Source organism: Passer montanus, unplaced genomic scaffold (genome assembly GCF_014805655.1).
Source record: "Passer montanus isolate IOZ18808 unplaced genomic scaffold, ASM1480565v1 scaffold59, whole genome shotgun sequence".
In the NCBI taxonomy this organism is placed as follows: Eukaryota; Metazoa; Chordata; class Aves; order Passeriformes; family Passeridae; genus Passer; species Passer montanus.
The window spans coordinates 3,913,241-3,925,588 of NW_024370926.1; the positions used below are offsets into that span (position 1 = coordinate 3,913,241).

At 42.9% G+C, this 12,348-nt stretch overlaps 1 protein-coding gene across 2 annotated transcripts in view; it reads left to right on the top strand.

The window, feature by feature from the left end:
• Positions 1–12,111, top strand: part of CRHR2 (corticotropin releasing hormone receptor 2) — a 142,561-nt gene extending 130,450 nt beyond the window's left edge. For both annotated transcript variants that reach the window (XM_039726560.1, XM_039726561.1), the window contains one exon: positions 10,383–12,111. In XM_039726560.1, the coding sequence (XP_039582494.1) occupies positions 10,383–10,523 (141 nt within the window). In that variant the 3' untranslated portion in view covers positions 10,524–12,111. The remainder of the gene's footprint in view (positions 1–10,382) is intronic.
• The last annotated feature ends 237 nt before the right edge of the window (positions 12,112–12,348 follow it).

Below are 12,348 nucleotides of genomic sequence, written 5' to 3' on the forward strand. Positions count from 1 at the left end.
GTTTCTGAGAAATTGAGGTGTTATGAAAACTGGCATAATGAAAATCTGTATGCACTTGTGTTGAATGCCACTTCAGAAGACTGAATGCAGCTTGTGAACTTCTGTTTCAATGACTGCAAAAAAACAAGATGCTCCTTAAAATTTTTTCAGTCAACTCAAAGATCACAAGACTGAATTTAATTTCATATAACACTGGATTTTTTAAAAAGTGTTTAGGATGGAGATTTTTGAACAAGGATGGAGGGAGTTAAATAGAAGAGTATGTAGTGAGACGACAAGGGGGAATGGCTACAATCTGAAAGGGGCAGGTTTAGATTGGATATTAGGAAGAAATCCTTCCCTGTGAGGGTGGTGAGACCCTGGCACAGGATTCCCAGAGCAGCTGTGGCTGCCCCTGGATCCCTGGAAGTGTCCAAGGCCAGGCTGGATGTGGCTTGGAGCAGCCTGGGACAGTGGGAGGTGTCCCTGCCATGGCAGGGGTGGCACTGGATGAGGTTTAATGTTCTTTCCAAGCCAGGCCAGGCAGTGATTCTGTGAATGGTGTGAAACTGGGCTGCAGGAATGAATTCCCACACAACTCCTGCTGGACCCTTTCCACTGCAGGTCAGTTTTTCCTTTCTTTAGTGAGCACCTTCTGCTCAGGGAAATGTCAACGTTGAGTCAGGAAGGGAAGAAAGGTGACACTTGACTCCATACATTCTCAGAGGCAAAAGGCTCCTTTATTACAATCTTACTGTATTTATAACCAACATCATTCACCCAGAACCTGTGTGGTTCTTAATCAGCACCCCTCACGTTACTGGCTAATTAAGGAAACACCCTTTGGTGAACATGTTATGAGAAAACAACTGCTCAAAACACCAGCTGCAAGATTGTTTTAATTCTTTCTCTCAGCCTTCTCAAAACTCCCCAGAACAGTTCCTGGGAAAGTTTATCTGTTTCTCTCTCTGACCAAACTGTCAGTATCCACAGGGGAAGATGGATTTCTCTTCTGCCTCCCAACATTTCTCTTCTACCTTTCACTCATTCCAGACAAAGTTTCTTTAAAGGAAGATGGATCTTCCATCCACTTCCCTTACTGGTGTTGTGTCTACCTTTTAGCCAGACTTTAACAGTGATGGTTTTCTCCTGAGACAAACTAAAGCATTTCAGAGAGAGACAAAGAGTGCATTTAAAGTGTTTCATCTTCCAAAGAGGGCTGGCTGCACTCCTGCTACCTCAGCAGTGATGATGGAAGCCAGAGGATAACAGAGGAGTAAGAATCCCTGCTCCAGAGATCACTTTTCCTTGGTACTAGGTGCAATTTCCAGTTATCACCAGATCCTTCAGAGAGTTCAGTGATCCCTGCAAACTTTTCCAGCCATGATGGGAGAGCCCAGCACAGCCATCCCAGAGCAGGATCCTGGGAATGGAGGTGACAGTGTTTGAGAACAACCTACAGCTACAAAGGGATGGTGCTTGATGAGGGGCTGCTCAGGGAAGACCAAGATCCACTCTGAAGCTGAATGAAGGGAGCAAGGCAAAATTAAACAGGGAAGTAAAAATATAATAGTGAGGATGATTAGGCACTGGAAGAGAGGCTCAAAGGTGTTTTGAGATCCCTGTCCTTGTTTGTGCTCAAAATTACTTGATAAGACCCTGACATCATTTCAATAGTGGATAAAACCACTGTGCTGGATGTGCTCTGATCATGGCATGGGAGCAGAGGCCTTCTGATGTCCCTTCCTACCTTAATTATTCCGTAATTAATGAGTATTGTATTTGTGGGGTCCCTCATGGCAGGAAGGAATGATGAATCTGACTCCACGTTCTCTGAAGGCTAATTTATTATTTTATGATCTAGATTATATTAAAGAATACTAAACTAAACTATGCTAAAGAATACAGAAAGGATACTTAATCAATGCTAAAAAGATAATAATGAAAACTCGTGAGTCTCTCCAGAGTCCCAACACAGCTTGGCACTGATTGGCCAAAGAGTCAAAATAATTCACATGAAACCAATGAAACAAACACCTGTGGGTAAACAATGTCCAAACACTTTCCAAAGCAGCAAAACACAGGAGAAGAAAATGAGATAATTATTGTTTTCCTTTTTCTCTGAGGCTTCTCAGCTTCCCAGGAGAGAAGTCCTGGGTGAAGGGATTTTTCCAGAAAATGTGAATGCCACACATGAGTTCTGTGTCCATAATAAGGTGCCTTTCCTTCATTTCTATCCATATCCTGGATAGATACATAACCAGCCAGACCTGAGTCTGAAAACATCCTTTGAGAGCCTCAGGACTCAGATTCAGTATTATCTGACCAATATCAATAATTATCCATGAATTGACATTTAAAATGCAATTAGCTGGCTTGGAGAAAAAACATCATCAGAGAGGAATAGATCAGATGCCACTGTAAATTATTCTCACAACAAGGTGCGAGGCAAAGATAAATATGTTTAATTTTTTTTTCTGTTGACCCTTTAGCCAGGCATCATCTGTCTCTCAAAATCTATTAATCTCAAAGTGGCTTCCTTTGATCTGATCATCTTGGGAGGCTGTTCATTAGAACTGGCAGCTCTGAGTCACCCCTGAAATGGTTACTCATGCCCTGCCCATCAGCCCAGACAGGCTTTACATTATTCATCCCAAGCCCAAAGGACATGTATTCAGCATTCATTAAAATGTCTGAATAAATACAAATATGGAGGTGGACTAATGGGCTAAAGTTTAATTCCCTTTGCCCTGAGGATCCTTCCCCATCCCCTTTTCCTCCTCATGACACCACTGCTGATGTGAGGGTGACTCCAGAGCACCCCACAACAAAACCAGAGGGGCTTGGGGTGTGTGGGTGCCCCCCTGGCCTCCCTCTGCTGTGGGAAGTTCTGGTCCTTTGTGGCCCAGAAGAAAGGGGCAGCATTTGTTTCCACACAAAAAACATGTGGCGAATCTTTATGATTAGTCAAAATTGTTGCAGCTTCTTGAAGTGTTATTTATGATAACAAAATTGCACTACCGTGGCCTTACAAATAAAAATTTGACATCCCAGGCTGGGATGCAGGTGCTGTGAGAATATCCCCAGATTGTAAAGAATTGCTGCCCAAGACCCTGGGAAAAACAAAACAAAAAGCAAAACAAAAACAAAACAAACAAACCTCAACAACAAAGATTGCAGACCAATTGAGCAGAATAATTTTTTTAGGCAGAAGAAACCCCATAACAATTACATAAACAGTGGTGTGATGTAGGGTACCTGTTGAAAAAAACCCCAACATTCTATCCAAGCTTTGTTTTTGTTTCCTTTGAGCCTTGCAGGTTGTTTTGACTACATCCCTTCCTGACCTCAGGAGGATTAAATACTGATAATGGCATCTTTATGGGGATGTTCACTTCAGTATTTTGTGTGGTGGTAACATGAGCACCCTTGGCCTGAGGGGCTGGCTCTGTGGGAGCCTTGCACAGGTGCAGTTGCTCAGTGATGCAGCTGATTTACAAAACAGGGATAAAGACACTCCTGTCTCTCTGGGAGCATCAGAATTCCTCACCTGGAGATGATCCAAGGTCTGCCAGCCCCGGGGTCTCTGTGCTGAGGCCACTCTGTTTCTTTGCTTCAAATCATTCTGTGCTTAATCCTTCCAAGGGCCTGGAGAGGTTTGACCAACACAACATTTATTATTAAATACAGCATTTGCCATCCCTCCCCCCTGAGGAACACACTGAACCTTTGGAAAACTTTTGAAGTACCATTTAAGGCATCACCTTACATTTATTTAAGTTCTGTTAAGTAATGGATGGGATTTCCCCAGCCCTCAAATCTTAAACACCTCAAACATGCACATAACCAGCTGAGCTTCTCATCTTTAGCTTCCTTTATGGGCAGTGATTTCCACAAATGAGACCTATTTTAGTTGCTTATTTTTAAATGAGGTGTTTCCAATACCTTACCAAGTCTCTGCTGGATGCAGGGAGAGGCCAGGACTTCCAAAATCTCATGAAAATTAATTTCACTGCAGAGTCAGGCACAGTGAGATCAGTGCTTTGAAAGTTAAAAATCCATTTTGCTGGTCTGGACATTGCCTGAAAGTCCCTCTAGTTCATCTGTAGCTTGCAAAAAGATCAATTTAAAATTCATCAACCTTCCACAATTTGCAAAATTAAAGTCCAAAGTTACTCTCCAGTCACCTCCAACTGCAGCACAAGGATCTGAAACACAGCAAAACAGGTGCTTAAATGTAGGTGGAACTTGTTGAATGCCCCACTGCAACCTGTTTTCAGAGAAAAAATAACAATCTTTAAAAAAGACCTTGATTTAAACTAGACACTTACCATTTTAGTTTTATTGTGCGATTTTGGAAGATTTCTCTACAGCTTCAGGTTAAATGTAGTGTTCTTTGGGGGGTTAGTGTTTGTTAGTACAGAAAGGTTACAATTTTTAGCAGTGTTCTAACACGAGAGGACCTGCTGTCCTTCTGGCCCTCGCTTGTGAACACTTCCAGGTGAGGGATGTCACCTGGGGACAGAGGATGGTGACATCCCAGTAGCCTTAATTCCAGCTTCCATTGCTGTGGCAGCTCATTTATTCCTACTCTTTCTACCAAATATATATATAACTATTGTATCTTAGTATATTATTATATATATAAATAAATAAGTTTATCTATTTTATATATATATAATTTACTATATATTATTTAATAGATAATAAACAATGTAATATAGTGTATATATATATATAATATATATATATATTATATTTTAGTATATTTTAGTATTATTATGTCCAAAAGCCCCAGGTGAATGGGCCCCTTTGTTCTGTGCAAGTGGGTCAAAACTTCTTCCTCTCTGCTAATGACACATGACATTTCTTCCAAAATCTGATTTTTAGCATTACTCAAGGCTCTTATCTCAGCTCATTTCTAGTTGAAATGCAGTTTCTTGCAATTTCTTGCAAATGAAAATTTTTGCAGTTGATGGCTGCAAGAAATTAGCCAGCAGCCAGTATCTAGCACAGGTAATAGCAGCATAAAGTTGATGTCTGTTTTGTCAACAGAAGACCCTCTCTAAATGTTTTCATCCTACTCTCCATCTCTTTCATTGTTTTTGTTATTCTGCTGTGGAGGAGGAGGAAGAGAGGTTTTTAACAATATTTTTTATTTAATACGATCTGAAATTTTGACAAGTCCCTGGTTAGGTGATCCAGTCAGAAGAGAAAAAGTCACCCACTGATTTCCTTTCATCCCATTATCCTGATCCTTTTTCTTGACTGTTCCAAAGCAGTGCCCACACTCTGTAGGCACAAATAATGTTGGCAAACCTGATTTGACCACAGCTCAGAAACTCTGATTATTGACTGTACACAAAGCAGAAAGAGCTGAAAAGGATCATTCTGAAAAAGGATTTCTTTATTTGCAAGAAAAAGACAGACCAAAGGTCAACACAGGCACCCTGCTCAGAGCAGGAGAAATTTTGGTCCTCTCAAGCAAATAAAGTTCCACAGAGGTGAGGCTGATGATTTGTGTTCCCAGGACTCTTTATTTGCAAGAAAAAGACAGACCAAAGGTCAACACAGGCACCCAGCTCTTTGCTCAGAGCAGGGGGAAATTTTGGTCCTCTCAAGCAAATAAAGTTCCACAGACGTGAGGCTGATAATCTGTGTTCCCAGGAGTCCTTGTGGAGCTCTAACCACTGATGACAGCCTGGAGCATCCTTGGGCAATTTCAGGTCATAAATGTGCTAATGCTGACTCTGGGACATGGTCTTGACTCTAGAAATGCTTGATAAACAGAGGAGGCTGCTCTTACAGAGATTAACAACCATGCTTGATAGTTGATATTTTTGCATTCTCTTTTTCTTTTACTCTTCCACTGTGCTATAGCTTTTTTTGGTGTCTTTTAGCCACTGCCAGTTTTTCCTTTTCTTCCCTAAAGTTAACCTAGCATCTTGTTTCTGAGTTCCAGTACAAGATATAAATTTGACCTTAACCTTCTCTGCTTGCACTCTAGTGACATACTAATTGCAGTTAATTATTCTGTCATTAAAAAATGCTTTGTCCTCACCCATGAAAGTGCAGAGCCCATTTCCATGTGCCCAGCCATTAGGAATAGATTGAGCTGTACAAGAAGACAGCATTTTTGGTTTTGTTTTTTTATCCTGTCTCAAACCATATCACAAAAGCCAAGTGCTTGTTCAGACTCACATCTTTATCTCCAGGTGGCTCTTTTTGACTTGGTTGGCTTGAAGCACAAATGATAAATCTAATCTGGCTTCACTGGCTGAGTAAGTATCTCTTCACACTGGTTGCTCAGGGAAAAAAAAAAAAACCACATACAAAAAACAACAACAACAAAAACCAACAACAAAAATACCCAACCTACAAAATTTCAATGCAAAAGAAAGGAGGAAAATTTTCTCAGCATTTGGTGACATCTGGGGAGAAAGGAGCATTCGAGAAGCAACTTCCCTCTGCAAAAATTTCAATGCAAAAGAAAGGAGGAAAATTTTCTCAGCATTTGGTGACATCTGGGGAGAACGAGCATTTGAGAAGCAACTTCCCTCTGCGTCTCAGGTCTTCATGGGACAGTTTCCCATGACAGTGGTCTGACACTTCGTGTGTTACCTAAACCTTAGTAAACCTTGCTCTGAGGTGCCCAGCGTTCAGTTGGGCTGGGTTTGTACCCAGAGGAGCAAGGATTGTTTCATTTCACACGTCTAAGTGCCATCCTCTGGGGAATTGTTGCTGTTTCTGCCATCCTCAGAGAATTGTCTCTCTTTCTCCACTGTCTGTACTGGAAGCTTAAATAATGGAACCAATAATTGGATGGGGCTTGGAACAACCTGGTCCTGAGGAAGGTGTCCCTGTCCATGGCAGGGGGCTGGAATAAAATTAAGGTCTTTTCCAGCCCAAATAATTCAGTGATTCTGTGGTAATTGGCCAAGATTAGGTGTGAGTCTGTCAGGGGAGGTGCCCCCCCTTGCATGGACTCTGGCACATGGATTTGCCTCTGGGTGTGATTTATATCCTCCCTCCCATCCAGAATCAGGGGCAAGGATCCCTCTGCCACTGCAGGTGGAACCGTGGTAGGTTTGCAAATAGTGAATTCCCAGAAAAGTACTACACCATGGCACGGCTTTCCAGTGTTCCTCCTGTTTTCCCAGTGAGCCAGGGAGGTCAGTTTGGGGAGAAAAGGATGATGGTCAGCAGTCCAGGCTGCTGCAGTTTGTGATTGAGTCCATCCTGACTCTGCTCTTTTGTATAACTGTGCCATTCAATTAATTTTATAACCTGACCAAACCCCATCATGAAACTGATGGAGAGGTGTTGTAGCTACTGCTCCATAATGAGAGGCTCTTCCACAAATCCTCTGCACTGTTGTTTAACCACATTGTTCTCATTCTCATCTCCAAATCATTCATGATGATCATGCTCTTCCTGGCAGTGCTGTCTTTAATTCCCCTTCTATTGGGTGTTTTCTCCTTCTCCACTTTTATTCCTTGATGTTCTTTGTTTCATTAGGTTCTGTCTGACCCCTACTAAGTGTAAAAAACAATTATTATTTATTTTGAAACAAATAATTGATTCAAAATTAGAGTAAACCCAGAGTAGCTTTCTCCTCACCTTACCTTAGAAATCTGCAGCTGCTTGTCTTAAATCACAGAATCACAGCATCAGTTAGGTTGGAAAAGATCTCTGAGATCACTGAGTCCAAGCTGTGACCTAAAACCACCATGTCAACCATGGCAGTAGCACAGATCACACTGAGAACACAACCAGAGAAATAAATCCTCTGCTCTGATTTGCCCAATCTCTGCCTCTAGAAGGGCTCTGATAGAAAAGTCACATTTCCAGGTTCAGGATTCCTCTGAAAAGGCACAGAGAGGCAATTGCAAAACTGTTTTCCAGGCTGGTACTCACAAAGCTGCAATATTCCATGGACAAAGCTGTGGTGGGAGGGGATTGTTTGCTGACAGTTTCTCACATGCAGTGCTACAGCCCAGGGCCCTGAAAGCCCACCCAGGAATTGGAAAATTGAAACCAGCCAAGAGAAGGAGAGCAGTTTCCACTTTTCTCTGTCCTCCCTGTGAACTCTTCTGTGTTTTAACCACCAGGCCTTCACCCTGTTCATCTGGGGCACCTAGGACTGACAGGGTGTGGTTTGGGTTGGAAGCACCTCCAATCCTGGACCTCTTCAACTTATCTGAGCACCCTTAGAAAGGACATCTGAGCTGCTCTGAAGTGGGGCTGGAGACTTTGTGTGTTCCTTGTGTTTTGAGTGGACCTCACAGAGCCCCTGCAGACAATCCCCAAGCTTTCAGAAATGAAGAAAAGCAGTGATTCTTTATCTCTGGGCAATTTTTTTTCAACTCCACCTTGCCTGCAGCGCCATGGTGGTGACAGACACGCCCAGGGTGGCTTTGATTGACCTCACCCAGGTGCTGAGAGCTGAGAACCTGTGCCAGCGTGGGCTTCATAGGCTCTGAAAGCTCCTCCCAGGCTTTGTGCAATTGCCATGACAGCTGATGCCTTTGAGGTTTCCTCCACAACAGCATCGCTGCTGATAATACCCAAAGTTCCCCTTGTCCGTGGTAAAATTAGGCTTAAAACAATCTTTTACTTTTTGGGGGATGCAGTGAAAATAAGTACATGATAAAGACTAAAAAATATCCGTGGTTAGATGTCAATATTGTCTGAACTTACCTAAATTTATAATCCAGACATCTTAAATAGAGCTTGTTGTCTAGACTCATTTTATAACCAATTAAAGGAAATAGGTATTTTTCATCTGACCACAAATATCTGGCTTATTTTGGACACCTGCTTTAGAAGGAGATGAATCATCCCCTTTAACCACACTGACTGGTTCCCTCTTGGTCAGGAGGAGATCTATAGGTCAGTAGTTGAGGTTTCATGTCTATATTACATTATTTATAACTCCTCTTTGTAAAAAAATATGGTTTTGGTAAAGGAGGCCCTGGCTTGATATAGAAGTTTTATGTAACAATGCTTCAAAGTTCACCAGATTCCAGGTTGGCAGCAGAACATCAGCATCCTTTCCAAGTGTCATGAACAGTCCAGGCTTTGGACTCTCCAGGAAGCTGGGCCCAGATTCCTCTCACCTAATTTTGTAGGCTTATTTATCTCCCTGGGTTAGGGGTTTGAATTGGTTTCCTCTCTGCAGTAAGCAGATATCAACAAGAATATCCAGAAATTTGTCCAAGTGCTTCATGCCAGGTTCTGACTTCGAGTCTTCCCTGCCAGGGATTTTACAGGGATTTGGTCTATTTTAGGAGTATTTCAAGTCTTCCCTCCCACTATTTGAGGTTTAGGGTTCCTTTCTCCTGTTTTTCTCTTGCTTGTTTATGTATATATTTGAGCCAGAGTTCCTGGGCTCTTTCTATGCTCCATGCAAAAAAAAAAAAAAAATACACTAAAATTCAAGGTTGATTTGATCTCTTGGTCAGCACCTACTTGAGGTTGACCTTCTGCTGATGTGGAGCAACCTCCACTGCCTGCTGGAGGTGCTCACAGGGCTGGCTCAGGTGTGCCAGAGCTTGTTTAGATCCCCTGTGCTTCTTCACATACAGGGGCAGCAGGAGCCCCTGGGATGGGGCTCTCCAAGAATTCCATCAGGTCTTGGACAGACCTTGGATGCACCATCCATCAGATCCACCCATCCTGAGGGCTCAATTCAGTTATGAATATTTAGGCCTGTTTGAAATCTTCTGGGGTATTTTAGATACCAGATATGAGACATGAGGTGTGTAAAATGTTTTTTTCCTTGAGTCAAGCACTCAAGAGAATATCAGTGAATTAGAAGCTCCCATTCAGCCATCTGAATCAGTCCCTGTGATGCCTTGAGAGGCTGACCTGGAAGAGAGGCTAGACAGAGTTAATGGAATAAAATGGGGATTTATTAAAAGTCTTTCAAAGGATACACCTTGGGCAGCACAAGAGCCTGGCCGTGGCTCTACCCAGGATGGACCCAAGATGGATGCTGAGTCATGAGTTTTCACACTTTTATAAGTTTTGGTCCATTTCCATATTGGGGTTAATTGTCCAATTACAGCTCCAGGTTATGCAGTCCCATCCTCCCAGTTTGCTCTCCTCGATTTGCTGTTGTTTGTACTTCTTGGGCCTAAAGCTGCAGTGGTGTCCTTGGTTCTGGGGCTGGAAAAGGAGTTTTGTGTGACTGAACATGAGGAGAACTTGCTAACACTCTATATGAAGTTCAGAGTTACATACCAATGCAGTACAGAATCTGGAAAATATGAAAGCTAAAACTTAAGGCATCATTCCCCCCCTTTAGAGACGTAAGGCATCACCTGTGACAATATTATCCCAGCACTGTCCAGCATCCCTTTACACCTGAAATTCATGTTCTGCCCTGTGTTTCTCCCCAGGTCCGTTCTGCTGCCAGGAAGAGGTGGCACCGCTGGCAGGACCACCACTCCCTGCGGGTGCGTGTGGCACGGGCCATGTCCATCCCCACGTCCCCCACAAGGATCAGCTTCCACAGCATCAAACAGACCGCGGCCGTGTGACCGCCCCACGGACACCACCACCCCGTGGCCTTCAGAGCTCTCCTGGCTTCACTCCCACCCCACAGCCCCTTCCTGCAAGCTCTCCTCCTCTGGCCTCGCTGATCTCTTTCCAGTGGAGGGCCCCATCCTGTTTGTCATCTCCCACGTCCGTGATGCTGCTTGGAGGCGACCAGGAAAAAGCCTCTTGGAGCTGGTGGTGGTAAAGCAAAGAAGGAACAGGTTCAACCCTGACTGCATCCTGTGGAAGTTCACAGTGCAAAGTCTAAAACAGCACACTGGCAGGAATAATTAAAATTTTTTTCTCCTTCCTTTCATTTTTTTTTTGGTTTTATTCCCCTTTTTGTATTGTGGTGACAAAGACTATTTTCAACACACTGCCCATCTCACCCTGTACATTGATTCCAATGATTTCAACAGTTTTGGTGTATAATAGCCCATCCCTTTCTTGTTTTCTTTGTAAAAAAGTTTCTTCTGTGCAAAACTGTCATTTGAGAACTTGTGGCAGCAAGAAAAAGAGCGCCTGAAAGGTGATGTGAAAAGCCTGAAATTATCTGCCTTCCCCATTTCTCTGTTGGACAGACTGGGAATTGTCAGGGCATACTGGACTGTTCCACACAGAGCACTTTGCCTGGTGAGCACCATGCCCTGCTCTTACACAGATTTTCAAAGGACAGGAGTAGCTCGAAGTAGCTCTACAAAATACTCTCATTCCTCTTAGCCCCACGCTTTCAGCACAGTGTAAATGGAAAGCCTTTGGAAAGTGGTTTGTTTTCAGCTCAGAGCATCAGGGTGGGGAAGGACAGCTCTTCTGGGTTTAAAAAAACACAAAAGGGAAGCACTGTAAAGATAATAAGGATGACAAGAGGATGTTTGTGTTCCAAGGATAATGCTGCCTGCTGCACAAAGGTATCTATTGAGCATTTTGAACTAGAGCAGTTGTATCTACCAGGCTTTTTATGTGATGTTCAAGAATACTGTATATTTTCAATAATAAACACTACTCTGGGTTGGTTTCAATAAAACCAGGCATCATTTTTTTTAACTCTGGAAAGGAAGAGGACACCTGTCTTGAGAGTGGTTTTGCAGCTAAGATCAGGGAAGGAAATCCTGTTTGATAATGAGCAAAGAAGAAGAACAACCTCGTGATAAAATCCTAACAAGGGGGCATTTAAATACAAGAAGAATTGCCTCCCTTCTCAGTTCGTGGTTTTATACTGGATCCCTGTCCCTCTGCACTCTCTCCACTGGGCTTTGCCACAGCAGTAAGAAAAATGTTGTGTTATGTATTCTCCATCACCTGCATCTCAACAGAGCTGGAGTAATTTGCTCTTTCCACTTTTATCAAGCTTACTCTGAATTTTCTTCAGATGTTTTATAGGACTTTTCAGCATGAGCTTGATTTAAACCTCCAGATTTATGTTGCTCTAGTTTTCAGGGGCTGGAAAATCTCTTGGAAAACACTGTTATAAATCCCCTGCTTATGGGGGGTAGGGAGGGGGGGATGTCTGTCCTAACAGCTCAGTCATATTCAACTTTGAGCTTGCTGGCAATGAACAGCAAATTTAAATAAACAACATTTTGTAACTTTTCCCTCTCCTAACTCATTTGGATTCATGTGCCTCGAAGAGATAACAGAGGGAGGAAGGAGATTTGAGTGCCTGATGGGAGAGGAGCAGGTCAGTGCTTTTATTCATCCCAGTAGCAATGCACAGCCCCTGGCATCCTGTGTTTGAAGGGAGGAACACACCTACAGGTTAGAAACATGTACAGTGAGTACCTCTGTGTTTGTTCTGGCTCTGGGCTGTGCTGGGATGAAAAAGGGATT